The sequence below is a fragment of the Drosophila gunungcola genome (assembly GCF_025200985.1).
Source record: "Drosophila gunungcola strain Sukarami chromosome 2R unlocalized genomic scaffold, Dgunungcola_SK_2 000013F, whole genome shotgun sequence".
Classification (NCBI taxonomy): Eukaryota; Metazoa; Arthropoda; class Insecta; order Diptera; family Drosophilidae; genus Drosophila; species Drosophila gunungcola.
The window spans coordinates 15903-34781 of record NW_026453171.1 but is presented as its reverse complement, the minus strand read 5'-3'; the positions used below and the strand labels follow the sequence as shown (position 1 = coordinate 34781).

The window sequence follows — 18879 nt, the reverse complement described above, 5'->3', positions numbered from 1 at the left end:
CGATCAAATCAATAATATTTTAAGGTTAAGTTTCTTAATTTGTTGTTCTTAAATTTCAAAATAATTAAATTACTTGTTTTAAGCTACATTAACTGTAAAATATAAACATTGGTTATTTTACATAAATTTTTTTGTTGGCTGCCGAAAAGTATGCAGCATATGTCCCGATTTAGTTAGTGATTTCATTTTTATTTCTCAGGCAGTCTGCTTTGACTAAGTTGTCATAAATTTGCAATACCTAACCAAATTACTTTTCATTGCCTCCACACGAAACAGCTCAGAATGTGCGAAGTGGACCTCCCTTGCGAATACAATCCGAAGGAATGCCCGACTCCTTCGCCGGAGAAAAGCCGTTTATTCACGAACCTGCTCCTTTGCTGCTGGCAGCGGGAGTACGACAAACGACCCTACCAGCAATTCCAGTTCAAGCGACTGGAATTTGAGGACCGGATTGGCCGGAAGTACAACTGCGTCCGTGACTTCCGGGTCATAGTCAACTATCTCCTGCAGCGCCACCAGCTGGCAGTGAAATTTTCGGGCGTAAACGTTAGCAACTGGGATGCAGGCCTGCTAAAGGACTTTGCCCGCTCCCTGATCCCTGTGTGGTACATCGAGTTGAATCTGATGCGATTGCCCCACGAGTTCTTTGTTATGCTGCGATTGAATGCGAAAAAGATGGACGTCAGCCAGCTGAACCTTGAAGGTGAACTAGATTTAAATTATTTTATCCTCATGCTATTCCTATAAGTGGCTCTTGAGAAGAGGCTTCCCACAAGCTTTAGCAAAAGTAAATATTTTAACCTTAAAATAATTAGAAGGAATTTAAGTTTAACCAGATTTTTGGATACATGTTTTTTGCTATGAAATGTATCTGAAATTTATAATTTCCCAGGCACTCCCCTCACCAACGACGACGTGCGGATTCTGCGGGAGTTCCTGCTGGTCAGCCCTACGTTGCGCATGCTCAATGTGTCCAGATGCAACCTGACTCAGTACAACTTTGCGATGATCGCGGACGGAGTCCACAAGTCGGTGGGACTGCGTCGCCTGTATGCCGACCGGCTGCTGGGACTGAGTCTCAGCCTGGACACGGAGAAGATCACATCAGTGCTGAGTTCGCTGCTATGCAGAACAGACTCTGGAGCCTGTCGTTGCAGCACTGCGAACTGACCGCCCAGGACATGCTTCCCATTGCCGAGTACTTGGAACTGCCCACATCGAATTTCCGACGCCTGCGAATCGGCAGCAATAAAATCGGCCCAGATGGAGCCATGTTCCTGCTGCGCGGAATCGCCATTGGAAAGCGTCTGGAGCTGCTGGACATAAGCTACAACTCGATTGGCACCCATGGCGGTGAGTGGGTGGCCATGTACCTCTCATCGTGCCTGAAGCTGAAACATCTGCACTTGAAATACAACGACATTCAGCCGGAGGCGATAAATCATATTTTGCTGACCCTGAAGAAATGTTGCTGGCTGGAGCGCCTGGAATTGTGTGGTAACCACTTCGACTCGCGTTCCGCGGGGATTTTGCGCCGGCTTCAGGATGCCCAGGTGCTGCTCCACCAAGAGGTGGACATCAGTTACACCTACGACGAGTCCTTGCAGGACTACAGGGTAGTTCCTTGGAGATAGAAAGCTGCTAAGAGTTTTTTTGATTGTTCTGCATAACAATGCATTGGAATGTATAATAAATTGAAAATCTGTACTTCGGTGAAAATGAAAATTTCAATTATTGAGCTAGAAACTTTATTTTAAGCTTAACGTCAACAGTGCAATAGAAGTAGACTAAACTTAAAACTGTTATATTAAGGTCTCGAAGTGCCAATTTGATCAAACACCAGAACCAGGTCTGCCAATTTCGATTATTTCCCGTCAAATCTAGTTGTTTTGAAGCCCGATGCCGAAAAAAATTATAAATTGCGGGCAGCGGAAATTCAGGATTTTTAAGAAACAGCATTCCATGAATAGGCTAAAGTTTTAATGTGAAAACTACTTTTTTATTTAAATATACAGATACGGATTGCGAAGATAGCTGCTTCAACCATGAAGTGCCTTAAATTAAATTAAATTAAATTAATCTTTTTTTTCGAGAACGAAGAAAATCCAGGAAAACTTGATCAAGTAATAAAAACATTAAAAAACTAAACAATTTTTGTAATAAACTTAAAAATATATATTTTAAATGGCTTATTTTGGCTTAAATGGGAAAGGTTAGGTTTTGTTAAGGAATTTAAATTTATATGATTTTAGATAAAGACTTTGCGTTCGGCCCACTGTGCTAATAGAGCTTTCCAACCACGTGCTCGCTCTTTATCACTCTCTCCCGCATTTCCTATGAATGAAGAGACAGTGCTGCCAGACTGCCTTCGAGTGGGTGGGGAAAGCTCGGCTTGAGAGCGAGCTTTCATGGCCAAACAGCTGACACGACAGTGTGGCAACTTTCACTTTCGTTTCCGGCTTCTGTTTTGTTATTGTGAGAGCGCTCTGTGTGTGAATGTGTGGGTGTGTGGTGCGATTTCAAAGTCAGACGGCAACAACAACGAGAGCATGGCATAATGAGCGAAAGAGAAAACAGCTGCGACGCATGGAAGAGAGAGAGCAGAGCGGGAGCAGAACTTCGGGCAGCGACGCCACGGCGAAAGGACAACGCTAACGGTATCCTTGTTGAGAGTTTCGCAATATATTTTTATTGCAGCAGTCTCATCGAAAGCGTCAAAGCAACCAAATCGCATCGAACACCCGACAAATCGGTTAGACAATGCAAAACTCCATTAAAAAATCACACATTCCCAAAACAACACATAATAAAATAAACCAGGAAATACTTAAAAACACAAAGTCAGACGTCCAGAAAAACCCATAGCTTTTGGTTTATTTATTGTTCGGTGACAGTGCTAGTATATGTGCTCCAGTTCTTGTATAACTCTTCATAATTAACAAGAAAACATAAACTGTGTTGAGCCTGTGGCCAAATTGTGCTTTTCCCCAGTTATTTTATCTTATTTCAGTTGAAAATTTGTTTATCTTCTTGTAGGCGGCTGCTCGTATATCGCATATCCAGCTACTTCATAAAGGCCAGCCAACTACCCACCTAAACTAAACCAAAATCCAAAACTAAAACTAAAACTACAACTTAAACTATACCTAAACTCAACTAACTAAACGAACTAATATAAATTTGAAGCCAGAGGCTCTTAGAACTTTTACTTTTAGCAAAGTTAGACCAAAAATAGAGAAAAGAAAGCCAGACCAAGCAAAATGAACGACAGTCGACGCAACACGGCCACGGAATTCAGCTATATACTGCAGCGCCAGGTGAGTCGTCCCGTAATTAGTTAGTTAGAGAACCGCCTGTTTTTCGATTCCTCACCTCCAAAATCTCCAAAAGCACCCACAACTTGAGCACTTTCCATGCGCACACACTAATTGCACACATCTCGGCCGCAGGAACTCCGACTAATTGCACCCACACGAAGTGACTGATTGGCCAACTGTCCGCAAAGTGCATAATGACCCGGGATATGGCAAAAGTCGGGGTTCTCAGTACTGCATTGTCGCCCCACAGCTGTGTAGATCCACTCTGGAGTATCCCATTATTCATTCGCTCATATATATTTTTGCACTATCGAAAATAAATTTCCATAAAAACAATTTCTGTAATATTTTAAATCCATAAATATATTGAAGTCATAATTTTTAATTTGTTTAAAAAATGTATTAAATTTATATTAAAAAAACCCAAGAAATTGATCACATCAATATTAAAACTTTAAATATGTCTCTGTATATAAGCAATACATGTTTTTCAGCTCTGCTAGTATTCTGTTATCAAGTTGAATACATACAAATTAAAAGAAAAACTTTACTAATGATAATATGGCATTTCATTATTATATCTGTCTGTTTATTAGTTAACATGAACAAGTAACAAACATATAAAACAAAGTAAATATCAAATTATTAAGAATTTGTAGAATTTTATAAAAAAATTAAAGAAAAATCGATTTGTTCGAGTTGAAATGTATCCCTTTATGTTCGAAATTTTTTGTTTTGGTTCTATCTAGAGATTTTTTTCGAGAATATCGCCGAAGGCGGTCGGATTTCGAGACGAGAATGAATTACATTTGACAAAAGGTAGTACGAGAAACAAATGATCGAGCAAGACGATATTTTCAAATTGCTCGTCTCGTCGTGCAGCACTAGCCAAACAACTTGTCGGGGAAACCAAATTAAATTTCCCAAGCAAAAAGCCGCAATAGATTTAATGACACGTTGTTATGGACGCATTCCTGGCTTGCCCAATGAATTGTTAACAAACAAAATGCCCGTCGATCAATCATGGCTTCATAAACGCCCCAGCCCCGCCGACATTTGCATATGAATCTGGCAAAAGGGATTTGGCTGGGGATTTTGAGAGATGACGACGGGTTATGCCCGATAATCCCTTAAGCTCGTTATGAATTCCATTTCGCTCAACTGCTGAAATTGGCTTGCGTGTCCTGTCTGCACATACGCAGACACACACACACTCGAAATCGTGGCCCGCAACTCGTAACCCGTACTGTGAAAAAGACTGTTAAATCAATTTGTTTTCAGCACCACCAGTGGCACAGAAACGTAAACGTCCTTACCCCTCGCAGACTGAGACAATGACACATTAGAACCATCGAATCGTGCCCTGATTGAGTGATTATCCAAAACACAATTCGCATCATGCTATGATTGATGACTAGCAATTGAGTCACTTGGGGCCCCAAGGATTTTATTGCTATTTATTGTCTCACCCATGACCTTTGACAGGCGTAAAAATTTGTCCGAGATCCTTCAAGATTTAATTAATCTCTCCCTGGGGGGTGGCCGCCAAAATACTTGAGATAATAGAATCAATAGGCAGCGAGCTTGACCTTTAATTACACAACACCCCCACTTATGGCGGCGAAGGATTTATGAGTCCTGCTCCAGTTCTAAATTAACGGTCGCAGCCGCAGCCACATCCACATCCACTTAATCGCCGCTTAGTATGCATGGCATGTGGTGGCTTCGCCGCGCATCTGTTTTCTGGCCTTGGACCTGCTGCTTCCCCTCCCGAGCCTTGTGCTCCTCCTCGTTTTCCCCCAAGTTGCAGCTGTGTCGTGCCAGCTGAGGCATCAAATAAGAATGTCGGCAGCAGCACCCCCTTGTGAGATAACAGAAATCAATGTCAGCTGCAGGCAGTGCACTTGGCCCTGGGGAGACATAGTTTACAGACACTTCGTGCCGACAATTAAGTCCGCACTGGAAACTCAAATTGGCCCGCAAGCCGCTCTCCAACACTCAACTCAATCCCACTTCCAATTGACCCAATTAAATCAAACATTGTTGGAGGAGGAATGGGAAATCGTAGACCGGAAAACCCAATTTAAATAAATTTCAAAAGCCCAGGCTATTAATGGTCCTCAACAATTTTTCCTGGCAGTGACAGGAAGTAAGAGCACTGTTTGAGTGGTTGGCCAGCAGCCTAAGCTAACATGGCGTATGGGTAACAAAGGCATCACATCACGCATACGCCGCCGCTCGAGTTATGCAATAACTGTTGCATACCCCAGTGCTCCTCAGCTATTCCGGCTCACAGGCAATCAAGGTGAATCGCCAAATCCCATTCGAGACCCGTCTAAGTCCATCTCCTGGGCTTCTAGTGGGTGTTGGTTGTGCGGTGGATGGCTTAAATGGTTTTGATTTCGACGTCTTGCGGATTTCGACACCTCTCCTACTCTCCGTTGTGGCAGCTGAACAATAAAACCCCGCACTGCTCGCGTCCGTATCTCGGAAATTGACGGCCAAGACAATAAAAAAAGAGGGAAACACAGAAATCCATTGAACTGGCGCTCGCATTTCCCCCAGCGATATATAAAAACACGTGTTCCATAAAGATATGTGCGCACTCTAATATATACCATATACAGATATAACATATGAATTCGGCATGCGAATAAATTGGAATTTTTTGCGGTATGATTCGTATATATGCATGTGTGTTTAATTTGATATGTTTTTTACGTTTATGTTTTAAGCGAATCATTCAGCGAGCACTCGATTGTTGTGAAGTGAACTCGATTTAATGGTTAACAATTTGATTTTCATGCGTTTCACCAGGGCAGCGATGTGTCGGTTGCCGAGGCTTATGCATTCGATGACTTCAACAATATAATGAAGGTAAACTTTGACCCACATTCCCAACCCGGCACTGCACTTGCATTGCGAACCGTAGTCGTATTCACATTCTAGTCCCCTTTCACATTCATTAAATTCCAAGTGACGCCAACACTCGGTCGTGCAGAAAGAGACAGCAGGATAAGAGCGATAGAGACGGGGCGAGTGAGACATATCAGGCATTCTGGCCGCGACCTTCTCCGGGGTCTTTCGGGCGGTACAAATTGCTTTTGGTCTCTGGACATCAAAAGAATTTTCTTATTAAGAAATACTTCCTTGCCTATTTCGCGAGTGCCTTATTAAATATTGCATTGGGCCAAGTCTTGTACGAGTTGATAATGATGACAAATTACAATTGAAAATGTGTACTTTTATTGCATACTTTCGGTGGAAAAATAAAAATTTTATGAGAACTTACTACTGCGGTTGTGAGAAAGATGTACTTTGCTAGTAATAAAAAGCAGCTAAAAGCATAGGAGGGAATAGAGACAATTTTGTATGTTTTTAATAATAGGAATTTTAAAACTTTACTAGTTTATTTTTTGGCTAAGTTTAAAGCTCCAATCGTTAATCTAAATCGTTCCAAGTTATAAAAAGTGAGAAAAATGTTAAATTTCATAATAATTTAGATAATAATTTACGATTAGCTAGATATTAAAATTTTACTCAAGTTAAAAACATATTTTCAAAATTTTTCGCTTCATCATAGATGCGTTTAGTCTTTTAAAATATTAAATTAAAGTATTATTTTGGTTAAGTTTAAGTGTTTTGACGTGATATATAAAAGTATTGACGCATTTTTAGTTTTTTTAGAGTCAGACTTTTATTATATTTCCGTAAAAATTCAAAAAGTCTTTCGAATGATATGATCACTTTAAGCTTGAGGACATGTTTTAAAGGCCACCTCGCCGGATGCGGAATAAACTCGTCCATCTAGTTTACTGCCTATTTAATGCTACCAAAAAAGTGTACTAAGACCATTGAAAGCTGGTTTGCTTTAAGCCGAATCTAATCCCCGCAACTAATACCAGAGAATGTCTGTCGAAAAAAGCAGGAAAGGATTTCCCATACATATTCTCGAACATAGTTGGGTATTTTTTTCTTAGGGCAAGGGAAGGGAAATGAAGGCGGCGAGCGTTGGCCCAGAACTTGAAGGGAACATTGTGTAATATTTGATGCATTACCATGCATAAGTAAGGAACGCCAGTGAGTGAGTGTGTGTTTCGGCCTTTGTTGTTTTCTTAGGCCTGGCACCGAAACTTTTTTTGTTGGCAAAGCCATTAGGCAGCCAAGGCTGGCCAAAAAATTCCAGCATTAAAGAGTGGGAGAGGGTGCGAGTAAAACAAGCCAGAAAGCCCTGATTGTTTGCACAACTAATGGTCGCGCCGGCTCAAAGGCAAATTGCCAATAGTTGAGACACTCTGCTGGCTGTTTCTCAATTAGGTTAGTTCCAGCGGAAAGTGGAACAACTCTTGGCCAGCGGCACAGACTACTCATTAATTGCAATGAAAGGGAACTGCAAAAATTAAATTAAAGACAAAAACAGCCAAGCACAATGTAAGCACACAAATGCACTCTAGAAAACATTTCCCAAAATTTTCAAAAATAGAAAATAATATCTGAAGACTTCAGTTTAATTCAAATCAAATGATACCATAACGAATTTAATTTTTAAAAGAATATATTTCTAATGCATGTTAAGGCATTGTTTAATATAAGAGCCTTAGAGCTCTCGAAGGCTTTTACATTTTGAAAAACAAAACTTTGGCAAGGATCTCCTCACTCTATCCTACTTTAAAAGTTATCAAATGATACCATAACGAATTTAATTTTTAAAAGAATATATTTCTAATGCATGTTAAGGCATTGTTTAATATAAGAGCCTTAGAGCTCTCTCGAAGGCTTTGACATTTTGAAAAACACAACTTTGGCAAGGTTCTCCTCACTCTATCCTACTTTAAAAGTTATAAAAACGACTTACCAAATGTTTCCAGCTTATCTTAAATTCCAAAGACTATAAAGTTTAATAAAGTATGCAAATTAAGCGCCACTCTCATTTTTCATTTAATAAAATGTTAGAAAATATTATAAAGTTTTTGAACTCTCTTTGAAACTTGTATAATGTGAATTGAGCCAAACGTTATTGAATTATAACGTTTTTGTCGCGTTAATTGGAATTCCAACGCAACTTGACTATGTCACCGCTTTCGTATTATTCTTGCTCTGCAGTCGGCAAAAGGTCAAACGCTTTTTTCATTCCCCAAAACAACCCCCCTTTAGTGCCCATCCCTGGGCATAAAACCTGACCCGGGGACCATTTGGCTGCCTTGCATGTTTGTGTTTACTTTTGCACTATATTTGCGGAGATCGGGGGACCGGGGCAGCATATGGCTGGCAGTAGGCTCTGTTTGTATATCGGTAGGGGTGCAACCCAGGCAACGGCTGAAACTGAAATGACAACAATGCCGAATGCCGACACGGCCATGTCAATAGTTCAGCGGGGCACGAAAATGCAATGCAAAAACGCTGCAGCTGGCGGGTTTTTGCTAGCACTGTGTCATTTTGCCTTGCTCATAATTTCAGCTCCCTGGTTAATTGTTTGGCTTGCCCCAGAGAGGTCCCCTCAATTTGCGATGTGAATGTGTGTTCGGTGTTGACCAAAACGCTTTCATTAAAGTGCAAATTGTTGCTCCCCATTGTGCTGCCGTCGTCCTCTAATTTCATTAGGCCAGCCAAATATGTGTCCCAGAGTTTTGGCCAAACAAACCACTTGTTCGTTCCGTTTATAACATAAGGTCTGGGGTATCCTTGCCCTTAGATAATATTTGTCAAAGAGGTATTGAAATTCGTATTTAATTGTTGAATATTGTTATTACCTTGTTGACCAAAACATTTGCTTAGCAAACTAGTTACCAGGAAATAAAATTGTTCTTTGATCATAGATTTTTTTATTTCCAATTTTTGTTATATTAGTGTTATTCAGACAAATCAGAGAACCAGAAAAACAACTCTTCATATTTCTTAGAAAATATTCGATTGTTCATAATGGGTTACAAAATATTAGTTGCTTGCAAATACCTATTAATTATAATTACTAACTGAAATTTTTCCAAGCTATATTTTATGGCCTAAGAACTTTCTTGCCCGTAATTTGGCGTTTTTTTGTGTTATGAAATTTTAGCCCTGACAATTAATTAACATTTTAATTTCCTTCTTAGCTGCTTCTCGTTTCAAGAACCCCTATAAACCTTTCCACAGTTATAAAAGCAAAGGGTATTTTAATTCCATTATTCGGGTACATGAGTTCAACTTACTTGGCTGCTGAACAGGAAATAGGAGTTGGAAATGAAAGTTTGAGGGGCGGTGGGCCAAAGACATGAGTGTTATTAATTAAAATCGTGCAGTGCATAAAATGGTTTGTTTGCCAGAACATTTTCAGGATCTGCTTGGTACCCAGTGGAGATTGGCTTTCGTGTGCGGCGTTGCTATTTGTGTTCGAGTTTGTATTTGCCTTCCACAATGTTTGTCTTTTATTAGAAACGTTCTGCTCGACAGGTGAGTAGCATGTGTGGGCACGTGCTCGTATGCTGAAACACCAGTACCTGAGAGGCCACCGAACAATTTTCATCTCATGTTTTCTATTTTTTTTTTCGTTTTCCCCGTTTTTTCAGTTTTTTCAGTTTCAAACGCTTTTGAATCAATTTACCACTGGAGTTTCCACTGGAATTTCTGTTGGTGTTTCGTTTTCCTTTTTCCATTGGTAAATTAATTTGATGTGTGAGGTTTAATTGCTAACGGGGGAATGTTCGCAAATTATTTATAAGAATTTCGGGCGAATTTTAATGGTTGCTCTTTGAGTCCCAATATGTGGGACACCCGATTTCGAATTCGACCCAAAAATACGCACGATTGAGCACCGGAAACAGATTTATTTATTCATTGATATCATTTATTCAGTCAATTATTTATGATTTCCGATGCGCTTCGTTTGGTTCGGTGATGAAACTTTAACTCGCCCAAGGACAAGTGGCCATAACAACTTAATGGCGGGGTAATGTTCTATATGATAAACTAATCAAGGCAGCTGGCTATAAATTATCCAGTTGAGAGTGTGTCAGCCTTCGAGGGTTTTCCGCCCCGGCTCGAGATTAACGTTTGCCCATTTGCCTTCGACGGCGCAATTTGTTTTTGCTTGTTGTTGTTTTTTTTTTGGACGAAGGACTGACAACGGACACTCTGTAATTTCATTGGGCCGCAGCTGCTGTAACCTTGCCCTGCTGGCTCGGCCTTGGCAGTGAGATTGTTAGTTGACTTTGGCCGGGTTTCCCGTGCCTCGTAATTAGCCATTTTCTTTGATACTTGACGGCACTTTTGCGGGGCCTGGCCCAAACCCCAAAAAAACACCTTGCTGCGACCTTTGATGCCACTTAATTGAATTGAAAGCTCAACTGAACTCAACTAGCGCGAAATTTGCCTGTGGAAATGTTCATTACCCAAACACCTTCTGAAAACATTTTAAAGTAGTTCTGGCGAATGTTTACTTTACACTCGCTCCCTTCATAAAAAGGGCGTTGGGGGTAAAGCTGCAGAAGTGTAAACTTTTCCGTTGTTTGTTTGCTGTTTCTCTCGAAGTTCAGTTGCGAAAACTTCTTTAATTGCCAGCTGGCCAAAGTTTTTCTCCAATTTGGCTTATCCCTTCGCTTGTTTTATTATTTCTGCTGTTTTATTTTTTAGTTGCCATGCTGTAAATGTGGGCTACAACATTGGCCTGATTTTCGTGCCTTTATGACGTGGCTGAGGAGTTTTATTTATGTTTATGTGAGAGCTCTTGATATAAAATTGTCTTTTATGGCAGGCGGCAGGAGCCGGGGACCTGGGAGACTTGCGATACCAACACACATAGAAAAACAATTTAAGTACAAGTTGTAGTAGCAAAATGATTGTTTCGGTCATAAGATTTTGAACTTTTCAAACAAAGTGAGCGCAAACTTAAATAAAGTGATTTTATAATTGATTCTCTTGAATTAAAGCAGTAACTTAAACTCGTTTGAACTATTTAATGATTCTTATATAAAAATAGTTAAACTTAACTTAATATCTATGTTATTTGACCACAATAATATACTAAAATTGATAATTGAATTTCTCTGTGTGTAATATTTAAAAATTTAGATGGGATACTTTATGCAAACATCGTTTTCTTTCGAAAAAAATCATGTATCAATCAATAATTTTCATTCTTGAATAGCTTTTTTCTGAGTGCATACACAGAATTGTGGGAGAAGGGTTTTGTCTCAACCGCAATTTACGATACGGATACGAATTGCCTTTGTCTTTACCTGTACCTGAATATTGCGTATACGCAACATTTACCAGCGGGGCGTGGGGTGGGGGTTTTGTGTGGATGGATGGTGGGTCCCGTTGGTTTTGCTTTTGATGTAAAGAGGCACTCGAGGCACTTTTGCGTCCTTATACCAATCAACGTACAGTAATAGAGAACACCAGGTAGACCAATTGCTAACCTTTGTTGTACGTTACATCTTGCGTCCTAGAACAACCATCAGACTCATCAGCAACAGGGCCAGCCGCAACAGCAACATCAGCAGCATCAGCAGCAGCAGCAGCAACAACGGCAACCTTCGCAGCAGCAGCCACAGCAGGATGCCGGACTGGGCGACACGTTGTCCTCGCTGCCACAGGCCTCGTTCAACTACATCAACTCCATCGTGGGCAGCGGCGTCATCGGCATACCCTACGCCCTCCATCGGGCCGGATTCGGACTGGGACTAGCCCTGCTCATCCTGGTTGCCTACATTACCGACTACTCACTCATCCTTATGGTGAGTGGCAAGCCCTAACTCGACGATGCCTTTCCCCAAATCGATTTAAAGTGGCAGTCAATTTCGATCCCGGGCCTAGCATTTCCGCTTAATTAACGAGCTCACTCATTTGCGAGGGCGTGTGCAGCCGTTTAAGTCTCATTTCACTTGCAGGTCAGATGCGGACACATTTGCGGCCGGTTCAGTTATCCGGGCATCATGGAGGCCGCCTACGGCAAGTACGGCTACTACCTGCTCTCCCTGCTGCAGTTCATGTATCCCTTCCTGGGTGAGTCGACCAACTCCTCGTTTCTCTTAGGATAAACATTAAATTGCACAGTGAAAACATTTACATATATATAATTAAATACATTTAAAAAGTTTTTGTCTTTTCAATTCAATTAAATATTTATTAAATAAATGTTAAACCAAAATCTTCGGCTTATTGTAACTTAAACTATAAAGTTAAACATTGAATAGTTACGTGTCTAAACGCAGATTACAAAATTATGAAAATTAAAAAAAACATTGGTTTTTTATGTGATTTATTTTATTTTCACAGTTGTTAAACTTTTCAAAAAATATTGACAAGGGGAACAAAATTAACGCAGAATGGACTACAAATTAAACTATTGTTTTTTAAACTTTAGTTAAACTTCCCTGACCTGAACATTTATAGCTCATAGTCTCTATAAATCGAACTAATATTATGGGCAAAAGAGTGTGTAAGTGTATGACTTTGTTTTGGTGGTAAATAGTGGTTCGTGTTATCGAAGTTTAATTATACCACGCTGCCATCCTAAAAAAGTATGTTGTGAACTTTGTTATGTTAATCAATTATAATTTGCTTTTCAAAATGCCTCCCAGCTATTATCCAAAAAGACTTTTTTATGAAGTAGTATAATATTTATGACCAATGTTTGTGATTGAACTTTTCTGATATTTTCCCCAAAACCTCTTTACAGCCATGATATCCTACAATGTGGTGGTGGGCGATACGCTGTCGAAAGTGCTGGTTCGCTTCTTTCCCTCCTGGGGCGCTTCCATGGGCGCTGTCCGGCTGGGCGTGGTCTTCTTCGTCAACGTGGGCGTGGTAATGCCCCTCTGTCTTTATAAGAACGTCTCCCGACTTGCCCGCGCCAGCTTCATCAGTCTGGCCTGCGTGGTGTTCATCCTGTTTGCCGTCATCATCAAGCTCATGTCGGGCGATTATAAAGTGTAAGTGAACAGCTAACATGCTTCTTTGATTTTTTCTACCCAGATATAAAATACAATAGACAGACAATGTTTGATAATCTTAGTATGTTTTGGCCACAAATTTCACCCCTTTGTCCAAACTAAATTCTTAGTTTACATGACATCCTTTTTCCTTAAACGTGTATCATTGTTATCATTTTGCAAGACAGTTTAACTTGTTATTCTCAAATGTCACGAATCTAACCCCAAAATCCATCAATTAACCCTTGAATTCAGCAAATATTTTGCAATTGTTCGAATAGTTAATGGCTGACCTATATAAATAATTCATTATCAAAATTTGCCTAGCGAGGAAACATAACAAATTAAATTGGGAAAATACGTAAATTAAGAGCATCGCGTTTTCAATTACTGGCAATTATATAATCAATTAATGGAATACATTACACTTAGTTGAGTTTTTCATAGATGTTATTTATTCATTATAATGAATTTAATTCTAAAGTAAGGAAAATTTCAAAGCAGATGGTTTTCCGCCTTCTTTGCAGAAAGAAGAAAGGCTTGTGAGTACGAAATGTAAGCCTTGAACACCATTTATTTTGAAAAACTTTATTTTGTGTACAAGAAGCTTAGCTTAAAAAATTAATATTTATATTTTTAATTTTTATTTTGGTTTTAAAAGTAAAAAAATTAATATTTATATTTTTAATTTTTATTCTGGTTTTAAAGGTGATTTTAGTTTAAAGACTTATACATTTTGAAAGCATATACATACATACATACATGAAAGCAATTAAAAAAATTAACAATTGACTCAAATGCAATTAATAAGAGTGGGCGGAGAAATGAAGATTTATTTGAAATTTAATTATGATCAAAATGAAAATTATTTATTTTGATAAACTTCTTTTATTGCCTATAACTTACTCACGATTTTAAAGGCTTAGATATTCAACATTCAATTTTGCCGAAATCATTTAAACTCTAAGTTGTTTAAGAAGTTCAAAGCCACGATTGCAATTTATAAATATAGTTAACTGGCTCAAGCGGCATTTTAGAAAAATGACCAATAAAATTGAGATTTATTTGCATCTCTCTTATGATCTGAGAGCTTTGAAAAATATATTGATAATTTCGATTATGTAGACCAACTTAAGGAAAGAACGTATTTTATTTAGTGATTTTGCTGTTGATTTTATTTAATAGAGCTTTAGACCTTGAAAATTTAATGTTGGCTAAAACATTTTAACAGGAAGGTGTTTATAAAGTTAATAGACACGAAAGCAATTTATAAAAATTAGCAAAAGCAAAAACATAAATGTTGCGGGGAAAACGCGTAAAGATTTATTAGCATTTTAATTGCAAATTGTGTACTCTCCTCGATTTTCCCAAGCCGCGAACAAAGTTGCAACCAGTTGGACCTTAGCTTGGGAATAGGGCTGTGGGTGTGTGGGTGGTCAGTGGGTTCGCTGGTGTTGGTGGTTTGGGCGGTGTTGGGGGTGGTTCTGGGCCTTAGTGCTAAGTGGTGCTTTAGTGCTTTCAAATCTGTGGCAACTGGCCGTGGGCGGTGGTGCTGCTGCTCCCGCTCCCGCTGGTGGTGCACAATCTGCTGGGGAGCGCTGAGCTCATAAAATTTAGTGTGCCACTTGTTTGCCTTTTATGGCTTTTCATTAGGCGAGTCGAGTTGAGTTGAGTCTGTTGCAGTGGCAACTAAGTTATATGCATACATACGCATATATATGCACTGCAAAAGCGTAGGACGCAACACTTTCCCCCTTCAGCAGTTTCAAGGTCACCAAGGGGGATGGGCAGAGGCTCCCCTTTCCACTGAGGGTGGGTTTTCGGGCGGCAAACCTTGAATAATGCGTCTGCGACTGATATAAAATTTAAATAAATTTCCAATTTGCGGCTGCCTGACTTTACTCTTCTTATCTTCCAGTCCGCACCTTTTGTTTTTACTCATTTTTATGCGAATAATTCACATTTCCCTTGGCTAAACGAGGGCGAGCCAACGAAATGTTAATTTGGTGTTAACTTTTGTGTAACGTTTCTCGGAAAAACCTTTTTTCGCACCTTTTCCTCTGCTTGATTTGCTTTCAGTACGGACACGGCGGAGTCCTGGCGGTTTGCGAACTCGGATCTTATCCCGGCCACAGGCATCATGGTTTTCGGTGAGTTGCGAGTGAGAGTGGGAGTGCCCTCCCCGTATCCATCTATCTATCGATTGGCCATCTGTCTGTGCAGCATTCATGTGCCATCACAACACCTTCCTCGTTTATCAATCGATGCGCGACGCGACCATGGAGCGCTGGGAGAAGGTCACCCACATTTCGATCGGATTCGCCTGGACGGTGGCGGCCCTGTTCGGCATCGCTGGCTACTCCACCTTCCGCGCCCTATCCCAAGGTGAGCGATTGACACAAATTGCATTTAATTGCACTGACAGGCAATTTGCGAATGTTTCCTGTCTCCTGTTTTTTTTTGGCATTCACTATTTACGGCCACCAATCCCGATTTGCAGGCGATTTGCTGGAGAACTACTGCTGGGATGACGACCTGATGAACTTCTCGCGCGTGCTCTTCTCCATATCGATACTGTTGACCTTCCCCATCGAGTGCTTCGTTTCCCGCGAGGTTGGCCCGGCTGACTTGAGAAAGTTTGTGCAACTCACGTGTGTTTGGGCTATTCCCCACAGATTGTGCGCGCCCTCGTCCACCGGTTCGTGCTGAAGGAGCCCATCAGCGAGTTCACCCAGGACAAGGACCCCAGCCTGGAGAAGGGGGCCATAATCGATGAGTACTCGAAAGCCATTACCATGGCCATCGTGTTCAGCGCCTTCGTCATCTCGCCCATGACCGACTGCCTCGGTTCGGTACTGGAGCTGAATGTGAGTAGGATATTTCCATGTCCTTAATCAATGCCTTCTGGCCACGTCCGGTCCAAAAATGTGGGCTTGCCATTCTTGACCAGAACAAGTAGGCGCAAATCCTAAACCCTAATATTTTCACTTTAAATTAAATATTTTCGGTACTGTTTTGGTTTAAATTTTTATGTTTAACAAAGATTTAAAATTAAAAAAAATTGAAATCTACAATTTCCTATTGAATAAACCAATTGAACATGTTAATAATTACATAACCATTCTTTTAGTTTATTTTAAGTAAGTTTATATTTTGAAAAGCCATGTTAATTTCAAATATTTTAATGTTTAATTTTACTATGCCGTTTTTCTCTGGTTGCATAGATACCAAAAAGTAATACAACAAAAATGTAACTTAAAATTGTATATTTAGAGCCTTGAACTTTTCCAAGGCAATACTATAATTTATAAAAAAGAAAAACAATAAGTACTTAGCTTTTGTTTGCTTTCTATCTCCAAGTTAAGACTTTAGTTTTACTTATTTGCGTTGTGGTATTATTCAGCAGCATACTTTGTTGCTTAGCCGCAAAAAGCAAGAGTTCTGCTAACCCGATTAAAATGTTATTTATGACTTTTCGGTTTATATTTTTATTCAAGCCAAGGCAATTTAGTAAGAACTGTTAGGTCTAACCAACAAAGAATATGCAGTGCTTCATTAAATACATCTGGGACTTATTCGAACTCAGTATTCACATGGCCCAGTCCAATGGGGATAGCCATGTGGCCAAGTTTATTTTCAGCAATGAGTCGTTTGCCCCTTGTATTCTGGTCACGGGTATTGGCCACATTGCCGATCCCGAACGGCATCCACAAATTGTGGCCCGCCTTGTACTTGCCATGCAAATTTATGCCCTGGCCCACTCAGCCTCACACCCACTCAACCTACAACAAAAAACCTACAACCTACAACACTACCATCCATTTCAGGGTCTCCTGGCGGCCATCCCCTTGGCCTACATCCTGCCCGGACTGGCCTACATCCAGATGGAGCCGCACGCCCTGCTCAGCCGCGAGAAGCTGCCCGCCTTGGGCCTGGTGGTGTTCGGAGCCGTAGTGACCATCCTGGGGGCGGCGGTGCTCCTGCCGGGACTCATGGGCGGCGACTGCCGTTCGGACATTGTGATGGGCTACTGCCGGCAGGAGTTCCAGAACTCCACCGCCGCCAACTAAGGGCCAACGGTTCGGAACGGAAGTCAACCCTCGACTTGGGATGTGGACTGGGATCGTATTTGTTTGTTTTGGGTTGAAACTTTTGCTTTTACCTTCGGTTAACTGGTTAACTCACACTCAATCACACACTCACAGCTGCACCGAGTCGCATCGAAAGAAACTTGTACCTGAGTCCCAGACGTTCAAAGTATCTGCGTAAGTAGGAGTAGTAGGCACAGTGCTGCATTGGCTAGTGTATTGGAAGTGTGATACGGGCGAACCTCAGTACAAAGGCCAGGCATTCTCTGCGATCGAGCAACCCATGCATTTTTGCACCGGATAGTTATTATTCATGTTGTGTACATTTCGTTGGATCCCCGTTGTTGATGTCGATATTGTTGAATGTAGCGAAAGTTCCTCGAGGTATGTAAGCCGTTTAAATGAATTGACAAAAAGGGAAACGAATCGAAGGCAAACAAAACCAAAACTAGAACTAGATGTTATCCGTAGCTTTAGCGTAGTCTGAAACTATTTGGGCACCAATATACACATGCAATCCTTAACGACAACCGACTCCCCAAGTTGAGAAGCAAAAGCAAATCAAAATCGAACAAGTATTATACCGACAACTATTTGTAACTATATATGTATGTATGTATATCTATGCCCTGACGTTACCGAATCATATTCCAACGTTTTATATGTATATGTATACAAGGAGTAGATAACTGCGCTTCAAACCAAACTAAAATCAAACTCTTTTCATCAACACATCGATTTGGACAACAGTTTTAAGTTGTTAACGGCACTGAATTCTTTTTTGAATTGCGTATATACACCACACACGATCGAATATTTATATATACACGTACATAGATATATTTTTGTACAACTCTTGGTTTTTTGTATACTGCACGATATTATGTAAATACATGTGTATGCATTTTTGGATGTGATTAAAGTCTTTACACCAACACCTACAGCTATCACTTCTTACTTTCTCTTCGGGCTGAGAGATCGGAACCAAGCTGAAGACCCCGACCCCATCAACTCTAACTCTAATTCTAAGAGCTTAAACACTACATATCATGGCCAACGAACACGGTACATGCCCTGGGCTTTTCTAAGATACTTTTTACAAGATCTAACCAACTAACCAACTGAAACTATCGCCTATACACAACGAAGACGGAAAGGGCAGCAAACAATTTCTACAGACTTCTTGTATATACACGCCAAATAGATCCGCTTGTCGTACGATATTTCTCATGTTCTCATTCGCCAAATATCTCGTTGTATCTCTTTTTAGCGCTATGCTATATCAAAAATGTATAACAATGAAGTAGTAGGGTATTGGGGAAGTGTTGATCGATTATAGCAGAATTGTAATTATGATTATTATTGCCGTGTAGCCACATATATAAACATATAGTTAATTGTGTAGATGGGATGTAGGCGCAGAAGTTTTGATTTACAACGCAGGCATACCCCAGAGATAACCGAAACCGATTTCATTCCAATAGTACATATGTATAGATAAGCTAAAGCGAAAAATTAAAATATTCTTGAGAAAATAAAAATGCATTTTAGAACTATGCTGAA

At 40.2% G+C, this 18879-nt stretch overlaps 2 protein-coding genes across 3 annotated transcripts; both read left to right on the top strand.

Moving 5' to 3' along the window:
* Nucleotides 1-213: 213 nt before the first annotated feature.
* Nucleotides 214-1724, top strand: LOC128256060 (leucine-rich repeat-containing protein 34). The gene is given in 3 exon segments (XM_052986113.1): nt 214-703; nt 893-1120; nt 1123-1724. Coding segments are annotated over 3 exon segments (1161 nt in total). The 5' UTR covers nt 214-282; the 3' UTR covers nt 1635-1724.
* A 961-nt stretch (nt 1725-2685) lies between these two features.
* LOC128256016 (putative sodium-coupled neutral amino acid transporter 11) lies at nt 2686-18870 on the top strand. 2 transcript variants are annotated; one of them, XM_052986012.1, is made up of 11 exons: nt 2686-2752; nt 3037-3317; nt 6135-6194; nt 11744-12031; nt 12185-12299; nt 12976-13228; nt 15308-15378; nt 15452-15613; nt 15729-15841; nt 15904-16095; nt 17056-18870. In XM_052986012.1, the coding sequence occupies exons 2-11, from the start codon at nt 3261-3263 to the stop codon at nt 17296-17298; spliced, it is 1554 nt and encodes a 517-aa protein (XP_052841972.1). In that variant the 5' UTR covers nt 2686-2752; nt 3037-3260; the 3' UTR covers nt 17299-18870. The 2 variants fall into 2 exon arrangements, with proteins under 2 accessions (XP_052841972.1, XP_052841973.1); XM_052986013.1 differs by lacking the exon at nt 6135-6194.
* The last annotated feature ends 9 nt before the right edge of the window (nt 18871-18879 follow it).